At 38.3% G+C, this 18,398-nt stretch overlaps 2 protein-coding genes across 3 annotated transcripts in view; both read left to right on the top strand.

Annotated features, from left to right (window-relative positions):
* The window catches only part of pdxdc1 (pyridoxal-dependent decarboxylase domain containing 1), a 33,545-nt gene extending 30,943 nt beyond the window's left edge, over nt 1–2,602 (top strand). For both annotated transcript variants that reach the window (XM_026165898.1, XM_026165899.1), the window contains exons 22-23: nt 399–497; nt 2,232–2,602. In XM_026165898.1, coding sequence (XP_026021683.1) covers nt 399–497; nt 2,232–2,503 — 371 coding nt within the window. In that variant the 3' untranslated portion in view covers nt 2,504–2,602. The remainder of the gene's footprint in view (nt 1–398; nt 498–2,231) is intronic.
* Nucleotides 2,603–7,097: 4,495 nt separating this feature from the next.
* abat (4-aminobutyrate aminotransferase) overlaps nt 7,098–18,398 on the top strand; it is a 33,204-nt gene continuing 21,903 nt past the window's right edge. Inside the window, exons 1-2 of the mRNA XM_026165900.1 lie at nt 7,098–7,181; nt 9,316–9,360. The gene's annotated coding sequence lies outside the window, so the exon portion shown is untranslated. The remainder of the gene's footprint in view (nt 7,182–9,315; nt 9,361–18,398) is intronic.

Here is an 18,398-nt window from a genome sequence, read left to right as displayed (position 1 = left end):
AGTCCATTTCTCTGTTAGGACAGACTCATTCTGTGTAACCCACAAAGCTATTCTTGTTTCAACCACATGTTTATGTAGGTAAAGTGGAATACTTTGTTCTCAGGTTCTTCATTGAATGTTTCTTAGTTTCAGACTGAATTTAGAAGAAGAGCTTTTGAGAGAGTTACATTTTCTCTTTTAAAAACTTTACAGCTTGAATTTAATTTGCTAACACCCACCACATTTCTTTGACTTGCTGTTTTAGTCGACGTATTCTGTCAACAGTTATTCCTGTTCCAGGTCCTTCAAGTATTTGAGTCACTGATTACATATAAAAACTAATTGAGTTTAAATATAGCAAATCTACAGTATGTGTAACATACAGAGCATGAGTTGGTTAATGACTTGGGTGTTTTTAGGTTCTCTGGATTCCACAGAAGTGACTTACTCCACCAAAGCCCAAGCTGACAGGCCATCCCTGCAGGACACTCCCATTTCTTCATCAAAGAAACTGCCAGGTAAGATAGTTCCTGCCTTTCACTCACACTCGCTCTGGTAATAGCAGATCGCCAATAAAAGCACTTTGTGCAATATGTCTACACTAACCACCACATAATAATTAACTTATCATTTCCTGTTGTCAGCTTTCTTGCTCAAGTTTAAGGTAACCTGTTCTGCTTGTCCTTATTTGACTATGCATAAATCGTCACTGTGTGACTAAAGTTCAGCTTCAGACTGCTCTAGGCGCCAAGTTTATTTATGTTTTTTCCACTCTCAAAGCTAGCGGAGTCAAAAAGAGAGGGACCTTTATTTGGCCGTTTCAGATCCAGGAGCCTCACCCCTGTGATGTTCGAGTCTGCTTGCAGAGGCAGTAATTTAGAAGAAAGTTCACTTAAACGAAGAAGGTGCTAAAACCAGGCCTTGCTTTGTCCTCTGTGTGGAGCTAGCAGTGTAAAATAAAAATGATTCTTTTCAATCATACAAAGCTACTTTACAGATTCAGTATGTTATTGGTCTTCTTGCCAATACAAGGTGTAACAAAGTTTAGAGACATTGCCTATTAAAACTTAAATATGGACCGTCTCTATTTCAAGGTTGTGTGCATATGCATCTGGATTACTTCCAGGTCAGGTGCAATTTTCAGATTCCTGGAAACCCGTTTCTGACCACTTGCATAGAGAGTAAACATACAGAGCTGGGTTTCAGTCTGCACTTACAGCATGTCTTTTATCCTGTCTTCCTTCTCTCACCCCAACCGGTCGCAGCAGATGGCCGCCCCTCCCTGAGCCTGGTTCTGACTGAGGTTTCTTCCTGTTAAAAGGGAGTTTTTCCTTCCCACTGTCGTCAAAGTGCTTGCTCATAGGGGGTCATATGATAGTTGGGTTTTTCTCTGTATCTATGAAGCACCTTGAGGCGACTTTTGTTGTGATTTGGCGCTATATAAGTAAAATTGAATTGAATTGAATTGAACTGTCAGGACAAGGAGAAAACCTTTTTTTTTTAGTTATATGTGACATTCACAGGGTTGTTTCCCCATGAAATCATCTCAGTGTCAGACTGTAAATAGAGAGGTCTATAAACATGCTGGTCTGTCTGAGGGAGAACACTTTACATACTTTCAAGCGGCAAAAAGAAGAGGATGTTTTACCCTCTTCATGGCATTGTACACCAGCTTAGTGCATTAAACAGCCATACCATCACAAGCTTTGTCCAACATGATATACAAATTCATGTCTCCTATGTCACCATTTGGACACAGTGGAGAACATCCAGAAAGCATAGCAGAGGCACAAGTACAAGAGCCGGAAAAAGGACTTTGAGGAAGCAATCGAAATCTAGCAGAGGCGCTGAAAGCTTCACAGCACCGTCTGGATAAAAATAGATACAAGATGACTTTTTCATTCTGAGAGCATTTTGATGAGCAAACCCACAAGTTTGCATGTCATGGTAATCTTTGTTGTTTCTATTATTTTGGTTTATATTTTTGTCACTGAATGCTTTCAGTAGTTTTTGAAAGTTTCACCTCGAAAAGTAAATCCACATGACCATGATTTCATGGAGCCCATTAGTACTTTGCATTTGGTCTCAGCATATTTAGTCCATTTCTCTCTTAAAGAATAGCTTCTTCTCTTTGAAAGATCTACTTTTCATCGTTAGAGAGCTTACAGGTTTATATCTTGACCAGTTTAGTGTTTTCATGAAATCAGCAGGTACTGATTTGTGTTGTACATCACACTTGCCTTGTGCCACAGGTCAGAAGTTATTTCGACGTGCAGGCGTGAGCACAGATTCGACTGAAACCAGCTGCACACAGGCTGAGGCAACATTCCAGGAGGAAAATCCTACTGGGATCGGCAGCAGCATCAACCCTCCGATCTCTCCACCTACACCAGAGATGCCACATCACACCTCAGGCGATTTGGTACCAGAGAAAAACCTGAAGTCGTCTTCTGAGATCGATGACTTGGAAGCCTCAGAAGAGATGCACCCTGAAGGCCAAGAGGCAGAAGGGAGCACAAGATAGGATGACTGTTTCTGCAGGTTTTCTAACCATCTTAGAGCAACCAGCCTAAAAGATGCTTTAAAAAAAGTTACTGTGTAAAATGTAAATAAAAACAGAATGCAATGATTTGCAAATCTCAAACTCAGAACACAGAAAACATGTCAAATGTTTGAACTGAGAATATATCATTTCAAGAAAAATGCTAGCTCATTTTAAATGTAATGGCAGCAACGTGTCTCAAGCTGAGATAGGGCAACAAAAGTCTGGAAAAGTGACACAAAGCAGGATAACTTGCAACTGCAGTAATTAACTGACAACAATTCAGTAGCATGACTGGGTATGAAAAGAGCTTCTTAGATTGACAAAGTTTCTCTGAAGTAAACATGGACAGAGGTTCACCAATCTGCAAAAAACAGCTTTACTCTAAAATTATGGAGCAATTTGAGAATATCTCTGTGGCTAGCATTCCAAACAGTTCAGAACAAACAGAAAATACAGCAAAGACAACCCCAGGACTGTTGAGCAGATACTCTTCTTTCAGACAAGAATAGGGCAGCTCTCGTCTCCCAAAGGTCAAGCCTCCTCGTTTCCCAGACATTTACAGATTTTGTTAAAAGAAGCTGGGATGCTACTCAGTATGAACCTGTGCCAAATTCCAAGTTATGTTGCTGTCATCAAATTCAAAATGACTGTTGAGTGTTTTCCATCAGATGTAGGTGCATTGAATTATGATCAGCTGAGGCAGTCATCGGTGCTACCTGTCAGTTGATTATAACGTTTTAGTGTAGATGTTTCTATCAAACGGGGGACGGGCTGGAGTTTCTGTCAGCTGATTCATCTGGTGTTGGATTACAGAGCAGAGGAGCAGCCATATTATAGATTTCGTTTCAGATTTTAAACAAAATATTTCTTAGAACTCTGGAAATCAAGCAGCTTAAAGTTAGTTTTGACCCCCTTACTGTGAATGGTTGAAGCAAATGATATGCATGATATGCATATGTAAAATACCAACTGATATATTGCCTTCAAACATTCATGTGCGCATTAACATACAGTAAGAGTCAAGTTGAATTTTACAACAATAAACAATCTTTTCTATAGAAACATTTACCCTATTAACAAACATAGTGTACATTAGCCAGAGCTGTGTGAAGCAGAATCTGATTATGGGACATGTGAGATGTTCCCGTTTTTATTCACAAAATGTACTTTTGACTCATCTCTTACCACAAGGGGTTGCTACAGAGCGATGTATGCCAGATGCCTTTCCTGACTCAGTCTCAAAGGGTATATGTGTGTCCAGCTGGAATTGAACCAGCAAACTTTCACTTGCCAAGCAAAAGTGTAAACACTACACTAGAAAACTACTTTTTACACAATAATGGAACCTGAGCAAAAAGTGGGCTTCTGCCACAGAGAAGCTTTGCCTCAGGTATTCACTGTATGAGGGAGAATACTCTTCTCTCCAAAATATTATCCTTAAAATGTAAGTACTATATCAGAGGGACAATCGGGGTTAGGGTGCTTTGTTTTTTCAGTTTCACTGGTTGCCTGTATCTTATGTCTTACTCTTACTTACGGGCTACTTGAACATACTGTATGCATTTTCTACTACTTACAAAATGGATTGTTTTCCTTGACTCTAAAGTAGCGCATCAAATAATAATTTATGAAGAGGTTTTGTGTTTTATTATTTTATTATTAAAATTAGGTGACAGGAGAGGAAATGGTTATTTTTCCAGCTATTACTTTGGGGACACATTTTTAAATGAATTGTACAAAAATAATTTACTAAGGTTTATGGTAGATGCACTATTGATGCTTTATTGAAACAGAAATTTAGCTAATGTCACAACACTTATCTTCAACCCTACCAATATAAAACGACATAAATCACTGGCAAACATGACATGGTGGTTTTGCCTCTGCAAGAACAAAAGTCAAACCCCTAAATTTAGCTGGATGTTTTCTTAGTTGCTTTGAGCCCGGTGCTGGTGGAAGGTTTACTGTAAAGAGTAAAGAATGGTTGGAATGAAGATTAAAAACTAATTGCACTTATACTTTAGATAATTATTGTTCTGCTGCTTTGCATTTAAATGAAATGAAGATTAATTTTATTGTTTTTGTTTTGGGTTTTTTGTTACAATTCTAATGCAAAAATAAGTTTCTATATTGAAAAAAGTCTTGAAAACTTGATGTGATTACATCACCGTCTAGATGTTTGATGTGTTTGGAATCTTTTTCGTTTGTTCTTGTTGGTGTTTTTGAGCACAGAAATTCTTTCGTTGTAACTTCTGTCACCACATGTCCAGGGTTCGGGTAATTTCTGATTAACTGTGTCTGATTTTTAGTCTTTCTTTGTTCAGTTGGGAGTTGATCATTAAACGCAGTAGTCATGTTAATGATTCTTGATCATTTGTAATTCAACCCGAGTCTTAACTGTGTCACAGACAGAGTAATAAGTTAAAGTCAATGAAAAGAAGAAAGAGAATGAAATTAATAAGAGGTAAAGTAAAACATCTATGGCTCGCTGGAGCTCTACAAGAGTCCTTCTAGAGCTAACTGTACTACTCCACACCCATCTTCAAATTCTTTTTTTTTTCTTTTCCATCTTCAAATTCTTTGTAAGTGATCGCTCAGAAATACTTTGGACTGATTTATCATCGCTCCAAGTGATGAGACAAGGGTACAAAAGTCTGGAAAAGCAAATAAAAACTGGGATTATATGTTATGCACCAGAAAATCCGCTCAGGTCTGGGTGACATAAATTATCAGTGAGTGTGAGGGTCTGTGAAGATTTGTGTAGCTCTTTTTTTTTTTTAAATCACCCAGCGTACTCTGCTGGGTGAAAAGAACTTACATTGCAATGTGACAGCTACGCACCTCAGACTGCAGATTTCAAATAATAACAGGAATGGCTACTTGATTTTACAGCCAGTTGTATACAGCCTAGTCTAGGCCTAAGTGATGCTAAAAACAGTTGGAGGATAATTTTGGAACTAATTCAGGTAACTGGCAGCATGTCAGTAACATGACTGGGTATTATGGAAAAAAATCTTAGAGAGGCCGAGTTTCTCAGACATAAAGATGGGCAGACGTTCTTTCAGGTGCTACCTTTAGAGGTTGCCAAAGCAGATCATCTGCCTCCATCTTCCTACTCTGTTACAACAACAATCTACATGTCATCCTTCATTACATCCATGAATGTTCTCTGTGGTCTGCTGCCTGGCAGCTTTTTTCCTGTGATTTGGTTTCTTTTCGGACAGAGAATCCAGGTGAACTGTAAGCCAACCACAATGTGTCACTACTAACCACATGAGAATGTTCAGTCCACTCATTGGGCAAAAGTGCATTGGGCCAGGGGCAACAATACATCAAACCAAGTCTCACTAACAATTTGTAAACCTACTCTTTCGCTTTTGCTTCTGTCAGGAATACGGTTCTGTGTTCTGGATTACTGGAGAACATGGAGAATTTCCATTCATTTTACGGCTAAGTGCTAGCCCATACAGACCTTTTCATATCTATAGTACATTGCCACAAGTTTTTTTTTTTTTGTTAGCTCAGACTTGCAATGTTGGTTGGTTCAAACTGAAGTCAGATCACATTCACCCCATAAACAGACTGCTCCTGAGTTAAACTGGAACCACACCGAGATGAGCTCCTCCAAAGGGTCAGCTTTTAAAAAAAAAGTTTTCTGTTTTTATATACCACTCTGAATTGAATAATTGGTTATTATTAATGTCTTCCAAATTGTTTCTTTTTCTCCCATCTCCCTCTCCTCACCCCCAGCAGACAGCTGCCCCTCCCTGAGCCTGGTTCTGCTGAAGATTTCTTCCTGTAGTTTTTCCTTCCCACTGTCACCAAGTGCTTGCTCATTTGGGGCCATCTGATTATTGGGGTTTCCTTGGTATAACTGTAAGGTCTTTACCACACAATATAAAGTGCGTGGAGGACTGTTGTTGTTGTTCTCTGTCAGAGGACAAAAAGAGACAGCGACTATATATACACCGGTACACAAAAGGGTGATTAGGGAAGTGGAGACAGCTAGGAAAAGCAAAACACGGCTGAACAAAATCACAACAGAAGTGACAAAACTCAAAAGGAAGGAAGACTTTTTAAAGAAACTTGTCAAAACTCAGCTCTTCAAAAAACGTCAAGCTTTTTTGCTCAATTATATACTTTTATTTACACTATTTATTTATGCTGCAGTACGCCAGAAGAAGCACTCAAAGCGCTTTAGGCTACATACTTCATTCTCCTAGTCACACAACACCCAATTGTTGCCGTAACAAGACAATAAAAAGACACAGTGATGATTAATAAATTAATGCCAGTGTCCTTCCGTTTCCACGCCTTTTTCCACTCTCGTGCCAGCAGAGACTCTTTTGATTGGCTGTTAAATAGCAGCCAATCTCATCGATCTCAGAAAGCTTTTTTTTTTTTTTCTCACTGAAAACAATAATTAATTATCCTGTTGGGATTTTTCATTTCAACGAAATGTATAATCGTCTTGTAACACACACCTCAGCGTACCTTTAGATTGAAAAAACAAGGTCTCTCTCTCTCTCGGACTGACAATAAGCCCCTCCTCTTGTACTGAGCAGCCCTCGCTCCTGGTGGATGATGTTGTCAGGGTGGGCGGAGTCTCTGGCTTTGCAGAAATCGAGGAGACTGCTTCTTTGCAACAGCAGTGGTGCCGGTGTGGCAGTCTTGCGTTTCAGGAGCTCCTACCGACAAACCAGCAAAAAAAACGCCAAATGTGTCATCTGTGACACTTGTGAGGTTGTCTCAAACACACTCCGTCAGTCTTGATGCTGTTGAACAACAAAATGTTTAAAAATGTGGCGAGTTTACCTGGTGATATCCTCATGCGCGACGCGATCGCGAAAACAGCAAACAAGTAACACCACGCCGTTGTTGTTCACAGGACAGCAAGAGTAAACGATCGGGAGACCCTTGTCGTCGTTATCGTTCCACTCGCACGGTTTATTTCACCGAATTCAGCGTTTTTGCTTCACAACTAAAGCGAGCAGTTTGCTCTGTGCACCAACATGGACTCGAGTCAACCAGCGCCACCTCTGGCCAAGTGCCACAGCCTACAGCCAGATCAACCTGTGACACACATCTGCAGCACGTTTGAATTCGTGTCATGCACATTTGTACCTTTCAATTGTGTGTTTGTGCGTCATGCAAATAAACCTTTGAAAAGAATGAAATGATATCATATATTCCTTATTGGCCTACATTTGTACAACATTCCAAATTATATACGCAAAGTCATAGAAATCACCACTCCAATTGGTCATCATGATTTTAATATTCTCTTTTTCCATAACAATGAAATACGCCTTGGACAAATATGACACATCAATATTTCATTAGTGTTGTAACATCACATGTCGCTAGCATAGTCTGTCTGTGTCTTTTCCCTGAAAATGAATATTTCCAGCCAATATAGGCAATTCATCAACATGGCTGGAGTTATATACAGTCTGTATAAGTGTGGTTAATCTAATGAACATTTGTAAGGAGACGGCAGTTACTGTGAATTCACAGCAGTTACACAGTGATTAGTAATAAACAGCCAGTGAGAGTGAGTGGATATGACTGTTCCCACCACTAACACATGACCATAGCCCACTACTAGATTAACTTGTGACACATCTGCACCTGCTGCTATGATCACAGTGAGTAGAGGCTGAGTGGCTGCACTTACCCCTGGTACATCCAAATCTGCCCACAAACATGTTGAAAGATGCAATGCCAGCAATGTGGATTGTCAACACTGAAAACAATCAGTAAGCAAAGACAACAGGGATCACTTTTTTCTGTTTATTTAGCACCCACAACATTTGTAGTCGCCTTCTGCACAAGGGAAGTCCACACACACTGTGTGGTACCACTTTCCACAGAAGGTGCAATCTGCAAGATTGAATGAGATTGTCAGAGTCATTGTCTGGCTGTTTATTACTAATCACCTGCTGTACATTCACAGTAACTGCCATCTCCTTACAAATGTTTATTAGATTGACCACACTTATGCAGACTGTATATCACAACCAACTCTAACATGTTTGTTTGCAGAGGGAAGACACAGACAGACTACGCTAACGACATGTGATGTTACAACACTGGTGAAATATTAGTGTGTTCACGACATTTTTCGTATGGGCAAAAGTATTGATATCAGGATGGTGATTCTTATGTGTATGTCATTTGGCATTTTGTACAAATGTAGGCTGATATTAAATACATGATATCATTTCATTCATTTCAAAGGTTTGTTTGCATGACGCACAAACAGACACAATTGAAAGGTACAAATGTGCATGACACGAATTCAAACGTGGTGCAGATGTGTGTCACAGGTTGATCTGGCTGTAGGCTGTGGCACTTGGCCAGAGGTGGCGCTGGTTGACTCGAGTCCATGTTGGTGCACAGAGCAAACTGCTCGCTTTAGTTGTGGAGCAAAAACGCTGAATTCGGTGAAATAAACCGTGCGAGTGGAACGATAACGACGACAAGGGTCTCCCGATCGTTTACTCTTGCTGTCCTGTGAACAACAACGGCGTGGTGTTACTTGTTTGCTGTTTTCGCGATCGCGTCGCGCATGAGGATATCACCAGGTAAACTCGCCACATTTTTAAACATTTTGTTGTTCAACAGCATCAAGACTGACGGAGTGTGTTTGAGACAACCTCACAAGTGTCACAGATGACACATTTGGCGTTTTTTTTGCTGGTTTGTCGGTAGCAGCTCCTGAAACGCAAGACTGCCACACATCTGTTCGACCAACGCCAGTTGATCTAAACGCCAGTTGATCTGGAACACCGGCAGTTTTGCGTGTGGATCTTGCTGTTGTCACTGGATCATCAGTAAGTGTTCTCAAAGCCTTTATCATTTTCACATGGGTAGCTTAGATGAGATCACAATCGCTGTGGAACTGGCACATCGTGATTCTGTCAGGTCTGTTAAACGTCAGTGCACTGGGATCTGCAGCAGCCCGCAGCAGCCTCGACTGGATAGCTTTTAATGAAACGTCTGTCTCATTTTAACATATTACTAGTTTGGATTGGCCAGCCTATTACGATTCATGAACCTCTAATCTCTGTGTGAACCAGCCAGAACCAGTGGGATCCAGATTTTTCAGAAGAGCGGAATGCCAATAGCACACACATACTGTCTTTATTGTCCTGGTTTATGGCAACTCCAGTCTGCAGCAAAGGGCGGCCGTGTAATCAATACCTTGTTTACATGTATTCAAATCAGGACTCTTCACAGCGACTCCTAAAAGCATCAAACATGTACTGCGACATGAACGAATTTAAAGGTTATCAGAATAACGATATATAAAATAAGGTGTTACTCGCTATCATTACCGACACGAGACATTATATTAACAAATTTATTTTGTTCTGGTTGTTCTTAGATAAATACTTGCTGTATAACTGAAGTAAGGAGTTTTATTTTATAGATTATTGGCCCAGGTTTGTATCACAATGATAAACAGAGAAAACATAATCGCGTTATGTCTGTGTAACATTTTATGTACGAACGAGTAGCTGAAAAAAAAAAGTTCCTCTGATGTTTTTCCTTAATAATTTCTTTAAATTGGGATTGCTCAAAAATCTGATGTGCATTCTGTCAATAAAATAAAAGCAGGTAAATCACTTTTATGAATCGGGACATATTAAAATGTAATCTGGTCTTAAATTTGGGTATATAGAAACAGTAAACCTGAACGATATACATATATTGGTTGTATCATTGTTTTTATATATATATATATATATATATATATATATATATATATATATATATATATATATATATATATATATATGAATAACAAAACATAAATCAAAATCCCATTACTTATTTAGGAAACGTAATCAATGCTGAAGTGGTGTGTTAAAAACTAAGTTCATCCTTACTTCCATAGGAATAAGAAGTATCTGCTGCTCCTCTGTTCCATTCTAAGAAAGCACAAAATTGCTTTCCGGTGTTATGCAGATGATACTTAGTATCGTCTGTTGCATGTTGTGGTTAGTCACTTCTTTCTGTTTCGTCTTCAGCTTTTGCAAAATGCTGCTGCACAGGTTTTAACTGGAACATGGATGCGAGAGCACTGCCTGCCTGTTTGATGGTCCATTTTAACATTTTACTTTATTTGTTTGTTTGTTTGAAATTCTTTATTTAAGAACAGCGTCAGTCAGAAATGGTACAAAAAGTTTCCACCACACATTATTATACAAAGTTCTACCACAATGTGTTTATGTGTTTCCAGTTTCCAGGTTGTTTCTAGCTCAGAGGGTGACACTGCAGGGACAAAGATCACTGTCAAAGACATGATACTGTTATCTGTTGGATTGGCAAATACGACCAAGAAAAGTCATTATTTTATATGTGAAGTCACAGTTTCAGATTTGACACTTGAAGTGTCTGAATCTGACATAACCCAGAAAGGTTTTCCACCTGTGAATGAGTAAAAAGACAACTTATCTTCCAGCCTTATAAAAACTGCAGTGTCTCCGACATTGAACATTTGGGTTCTTATATTTGTCTTGATGTAGGGTTTTGAAATGTGTCATCACGGTCTTCCAACAATGCTCTCTCCAAGTCAGCTGTTAGTTGAAGACCATTGGCATTTGCCAATACTACCCCAGGCTTGCTCTGATCGTCTAACCCCCACCTCAGACTCCCATTTCTCTTTGACAAATGAAGTATTGTCATTGTTAGCAAAGGAGAGCGTATTGTATAGTTTACATATCCCTTTAGTTAAAGTTTTATTCAAAGCAAGGTTAGGGACCAGCTCCGTTTGCAGACAGCGCTGATCTCCGACTAATCAAAGCATAAGCATATATTTTATACCATCAGGGCTTGAATTTAATGACGCCCCCTCATGCGTCATCAGATACGATATATGCATACGTCAATTCAAAACCACAATGACTTTTAACACAGTTTGAAAAGGAACATTGTCTCTATCTTCATGGCAGATGTTTCCTGTCAACCTTTTGACTACCGCTTCTCCAACCCGCAGTTACAAGTCAACATGATTAACCTCTCAAAACCACAATAACAATGACCTATAAATGATTCTCTCTAACTGAGTGTGTGTGTGTGTGTGTGTCGTCCTTAAATGCTCTGTCATCTCACCCGTTGCACTTCTGTAAAAGCACGCTCTGCAAACCTGCAATTTCCTGTCAGCCTGACTTTTGCACAGAGTGTAGTCAGAATCAACAAAATCAGCACATACACACTTAAGATTATAACAAGCATTCAAAAGCATTTAAGCTTATAGATTCAACTCAACAGTTTAAAGTGGTTATAACTGCACCTGTAATAAAGGCTAATTGGGTGCCAATATGTTTAAACTAGAGATGGACCAATCCGATATTACGTATCGGTATCGGTCCGATACTGACCTAAATTACTGGATCGGATATCGGAGAAAAATTAAAAAATGTAATCCGATCCATTAAATATCACGAAAGCACCTCACAAAACTTGCAACACGCCCTAACTCACCTCAGAACATTAGCACGTCGGAGCAGTATGCATCACGTGATAGAGCGGCTGTGGCATGCAGGACCTGTTGGTGGTCTGGATAGCATTTGGAGCTTCGCTAGCAACCCGGCATTTCATCTCCGACAAAGTTATCCCGAGAGAAGTAAAGCAAGTGTGTCAGTCCATCTCTGAATGTTTGTAAAGCATTCCTGCGTTAAGCTTAACAAAGGATATATGGAGCGACTGCCTCTTCTCTCCCCCTCCCTCTCTTGCTGCTACTTCAATCATGAAACTGCTTAATGATCAGCTGATCGGCTTTTCTGTCGTGAGTCCGTCTCTCTTGTTTGCTTTTGGCCCACTTTGCACCAGAAAGAGGAAACCAGCGGATAAACAACAGCAGCACGTTTAAGCTTGATAAGCTGTTGTTAGAATTTATTTAATATTACTTTCTACACCAGGATCTTTTTTTACGTAGCTGACGTTGGTAACTGTGCAGGGGCGGATCTAGCAAAGTTTAGCCAGGGGGGCCGATAGGGCATTAACAGGGAAAAGGGGATCACAAAGACATACTTTTCTTTCTTATTCTCATTTAAAATGTCTAGCTTTTAATAAATAATTATCTGACACCCAAAGTTTTAATTTAATGCAAAATGAATAGAAGTCAATTACTGTATATAGTAACTATTAAGTCTAATATATATACCCTAGTAAGCTATAGTACTTTTTCCTTTGGGAAGGTACCATCTGTGCAGTCTGCAATTTTGTTGAAGAAAGATGTTGAATCTATTTAATATTTTAATATATTGAAAAATAATTTATTTCTGTGCATTTTTTTTTTCACACTGCATCAAATTAAGGTTGATTACGTCGATTAAGCATCATGAGGTGGAGCGTGAGGGGTGGTTCCCTATTTTTTATTTATTTATTTTTGGGGGTTTTTTTGCATACAGGTATAACAGAATAGCTTTAGTGTAGTTGTTGTTTTAAACTTGAGTATGAACTTATACAAAATGCAGCAAGATATTTAAAAAAAACAGTTTTGTTGATTAAAACACACTATATCGGATTCATATCGGTATCGGCAGATATCCAAATTTATGATATCGGTATTGGACATAAAAAAGTGGTATCGTGCCATCTCTAGTTTAAACATCTGAATGCAATATCAACACTGTAGATTATATTATTAGTGCAATCGTAATGATGATGATGATTATTAACAATAGCAGTAAAATAATTTCCCTGATCTCCACAGCACCAATGAAGTAGAGGAATTGATTGTGCTGCAAGGTAGTAGCTTCTTCAGCATGGTAGAGCCATCCCTTCTTTCTTTTCCCAGCTGCAACACGCTGAAACTGATTCTAGGTTTCTTTCCCTGCCAGATAATCCATTTGTCCCAATTGCTAAACTGATTATCGCTTACTGTATGTCTACCGATAGGATTCAAGGATGTATGAAAGGCAGGGGAGGATATTCATGTTGACAGCGATAATCTTTGTGTTTAGATTTAAAAATGGTATAAGGTTCCATCTTTGCAAGTTTGATTTTATTTAATAGGATAAGGGATTGTGATTGGCTTGTGAAAGTTTTGTTGGGTAGTTAAGCAATTCAGCATCCCAACAGAGATTGAAGCTGTAGCTGTTCTTTGAGTCAATACATTTTAATGTCAAAGCCTGTGTTTTTCATATATTGATTTTGTAACCTGACAGTTTTCCAAAGAAAGCCATAACTCTGTAAAAACTCTGTTTCTGGCTCCATCAGGAAAACAACAACTTTGCTACCTTACTAATTGTCTCAGGGGCTCAATGAACAACACAAAGAGGAGAGGGTGATGGTGATGATCACTTTCATTTCAGCCTAAAGTGTTACTGCATTAGGTGCTCGCTGCCTCTCAAATGAGATCACAAAATAGATTGCAATGCGTGTAATAATGCATGTGCGTGATTGCATTATGGCTTGTTTCTGCAGTCATATATAGTCTGGTTTTATGGTTGCTGGTTTATCAATCAGCTGTGAGTGTACGACATAATTGTAATGATTTTGTAATGGTTTATAAAGTCAGCAGGTCAACATCATTTCTTCCTCTGAATGAGCCACTGTGTAGTCTGTAATTTAAAAAAAAAAAAAAAAAAAAAAAAAAAAAATATATATATATATATATATATATATATATATATATATATATATATATATATATTATTTATTAAAATACAAATTTACATGATATTTGGAGGCGGTGCAGTTAACAGTAACATTTACTTTGTTGTTGATGCTAACATGGATGTGACAGTTGGTATTTACCTTAATCAGAGGATGTATCTTTTTGTGAGTAGGTGTATACTGACTTCAGAATTCATAGAGGTCCTTGTTCTGTTTCAGAATTCATACCACAGCCTTATGTAGTATTTTAGGTGCTCAGAACAAAAACATTTCATATATTTACAGTTTCATTAGATACATTCAGTGTTAGTAGCTGTGCTTTGGATTTCTTAGCTGCTGTATTCAATAGTACCACCGCACAGCTGATTACACAACAGATTTGTTGTCAAAGTAAGTTCAGTTTGTTTAAGGACAGGGCAGAAATGCTGCAGGTTTAGGCAAAACAAACAAACAATCACACAAAAACTGTAAATATAATTCAGATGTTCTGGAGAACAGTTTGGTTTTGTTTTTTGGTGGGTTTTCTTACGCTTCACAGGTGGACATTCTGGTGACCTTTGGATCATTGTCTGCATAACCCTTCAGGGTTTAAGCCGATGACTGAACTGTTTCTTATTGTTAAATTATGACCCAACTGAGACGTCTAGTTCTTTAGATGTTTCTCTGGGTTCTTTTGTTACCTCCTGGATGAGTCATTGGTGTAGTCTTGAAATAATTTTGGCAGAGTTCATTTTTAACATAGCTGGTTCCTGCTAGTCACAACGGATAGCTGGTTCTGCTGGAGTTCTCTTCTTGGTAACCATTAACAGCAGTCTCACTTGATGTCATGCCTACTTATTTCAAACAACTCCAGCAGTATATTCTCTGATTTAAAAACCTATTTTGAAGCTCCCTTTTCTTTCAAATATTTAAGAGAAAACTGTACTCTTAAACATTAGATTGTGTTTCTGGATGTTTCCCAAACTGGTTTTAAAGTCGTCTTAAGCACAAAATCTGTATTTTTATTAATTCTTAATGATCTTTTACTACTTTTTAAGTGACTTTGACTTTCTTGTGCTCTGCTGCTTTAGACACAATAGACCGCACTCATGGTTCATTAAAACACTATGTGGGCCTTAAAGGTATAGCCTTAGAGTGGTTTAGGTTCTTTTAACACATAGAACCTTCTTACCATCTTGGTGATCTATGTCATATGGAGTCCCACAAAGATCAGTTCTCTGGCTAATCCTTTTTTCCCTTTACCTTCAGTGCCTGGCATTGATTTTTTTTTTTTTTTAATTTTAAAAGATGGCCTTCCACATTTCTATGTGCCTGGCACGCATGCCTATAAAAAGAAATGTCTCCCTTAAACACTCCAGTAATGGTTTAGGGGAGATGGATGAAAACATGGAAAGCTTTATGATGTCATTATGTTCTGACCCAGCAGTGCCTGTGCTGCTCCTCTCTTGGACTTGGTCCTCTGCAGCTAAACTCACAGTAACAAACCTTGGTGTGAAACAAGACTGTAATTTTAAACTAGATAAGATAGATTCTTTCATTAAAGCATTTATCACTTTAGTCCAATATCCAGAACCAAATCCACATTATTATTTTAAGTTTTTGAGCATCTTCATGCTCTGATAACAATGCAATTGGACTATTATAATGCACTTTATGTTGCAATGTTTTCTTTGGTCAATCCAAAATGCTGCAGTTTTTCTCTTAACTGGTACTCACAAGCATAAACACATCCCATTGTCCCTCCACTGGCTTCCTGTTCATTTTTGAATATTTGATCAGTTTTAAGACCTTTAATGCATCAGCACCACTGACTCCATCTGTAGGAGTCCTTAAAACCTGGATGAACAAGTTTTTTCAGGTATTATCCCGAATTTGTGGAATGAGCTAATTGCCCATGTTAGGATGGCCCAATTACTGCCTGTTTTAAAACTCTTTTTTTAAATTTTATTCCTCTGCGTTTGACTCTGAATAACTCAGCGTTTAACTTTTTTCATTGCCTTTTATAAAATAATTTTATTGATTTGTTGTGCAGTGTTTTGGTACTTTGTTTGGATTTTACTGCACATTTTATTGCACACATATTACTCCTTCCTATAGGTTTATTGTAGAACAATTAAGGTCTTCACCTTACAATATTAAGCACCTCGAGGCGACTGTTGTTGTTATTATAAATAAAATAAAATTGAATTGAACTTTAATTTTACTACTGAGTGGGACCAAAAATATCTCATATAGAATCACCACTCCCATTCTTTAAAAAAAAATGCATAAACAAAAAGGTTTGCTCACACTTCCATTACCTGATATTACTGCGGCATTAACAGGATTAACACTGGTTTCTGCCACCAAAGCTCTGAACAACATTAGTGCTAATTTACATTTTGGATACAGAAAGGGAAAAATAGATTGACCTATATAGAAAAATGAATGGATATTCACAGAGTTGAAATCATCCAACAGTACATAGTGTATATGTTTCCCAGTTTGCTTGTGCAGGTTTTTAAAATAATGACCAGGGCAAATATCTTCACTCTACTGATCACTGGTCACTGGTTTAAAACCCTATCGTTGACACACACACACACACACACACACACACACACACACACACACACACACACACACACACACACACACACACACACACACACACGCGCGCACAGGCACAGACACAGACACAGACATGCATACACAGAAGGCAGACGTCACAGTTGGAAGCATGTCAAACACCAGCTACTCTTGTTCTATGATTTAATTTTTCTGACAAAATCATTTGTTCCCCAGAATAAAGTAGAACACCCTTATGGCTTTTTATGTTTTTATGTTTGTTAAAAATTCTTCCATGAATTTTTAACAAATGATTGTTTCATAGAGTTCATTGGATCTGGGATTCTTCATATGTAAGGAGGCTTTATAAATAAAATCAATCTGATCAATGTGGTTTTCATGTTCAACAAATGCTAATTAAACTTAAAGTGATTGTTGCATGGCATAAATTTGTCAAAATTTGTCAATTATGAGGAGAAATATTATATGCCCCACTTCTGTAATCTTACTCAGTGGAAACAAGAAACATACAAATGTGTCTTTATATTCATTTAGCGCCTGGGCTGTTGCCATAGTGACAGGGTGGTAATGTCAGTTGCATTTTAACTTGGTTCTTGTCACTGGGAAATAGCAATGACTGAACAACATGAACCTGTGATAGTCATGTATTTTACTTTTATGTGAACAACACCTGCACAGCGCTTGACTAGGAAAGTAAATGAACAGTTACAGTGTTTAAAGAGCATCTGAACCACTTGTTAACAGCCTCGATTGCATCAAGTGCTCAAAGGAGATATTTCTGAACAACTTTAAACATGTTTGTTTGTCTCAGTAACCCAGGAAAGTAAAACTTCCCATAATTACTTTTACTTAGCATTATTATGAATGGGGCCTCAACATAAATTAATAATCCACAACTAAAGTCCATATGATTTTAACTATTTCATTTGACAGTAGTGCTGCTGAATTCCTGTTGAGTTCAGATTTCAGCTTATTACAGTGCAAACTGTGAACTTCTTCTCCCCCTTGGCATATGAAGATGCAGTCTTGTGTAACTTTCACAATCAAAACCAGTTTTTTCCAGTTCATGAGGCGTTGCCAAGAAACCGTCTGTCTGTGCATGCATGTCTTTGTATGTTGTGCTTGCAGTGTGCAAGCGCCAAGGTTTCCTAGCCTGTGAAAGCAGATAACTGGATTTTTCCTGTTCCTGCAGACAGTGTTACATAACACATGATGAATGAGGAGAAAGTGCATACAGCCATCCCTGCCTTTGCCTCACTCTACCCTTAGTTCTTTTTATCATAGAATACTATTGTCATAGTAGTTAAAGTGCTACTCTCTACCTTAAAAAATAACAAATATTTTAACAAAAAGTTCTTCTGGTAGTGGGCTTGCCCAAATTTTAACATCATCAAACTCTCAAACACCCTTGAATAATACTATATGAATATAATATAGTGTTCCCAGTAAATCACCACTGTCTAATAGTAGGTCTGGGTAGCCATAGCCCCCAGGACATTAAGCAGGCATGGAAGAGATCCAGGCCACAGACATCTAGTGGACCATGAGAGCCCTAGAAGGACCTCCGCAGGGGCAGGTGTAAATAAAAATTTCCAGTTCACTCTGTCAAACGCTTTTTCTGCATCTAGAGACAATATTGTGGTTTCAATGTTTTTACTGCACGAATAGTCTATTA

This window comes from Astatotilapia calliptera, chromosome 4, assembly GCF_900246225.1.
Source record: "Astatotilapia calliptera chromosome 4, fAstCal1.2, whole genome shotgun sequence".
NCBI classification, from domain to species: domain Eukaryota; kingdom Metazoa; phylum Chordata; class Actinopteri; order Cichliformes; family Cichlidae; genus Astatotilapia; species Astatotilapia calliptera.
The sequence above is the reverse complement of the archived record's forward strand: the minus strand, read 5'-3'. Positions and strand labels throughout refer to the sequence as shown.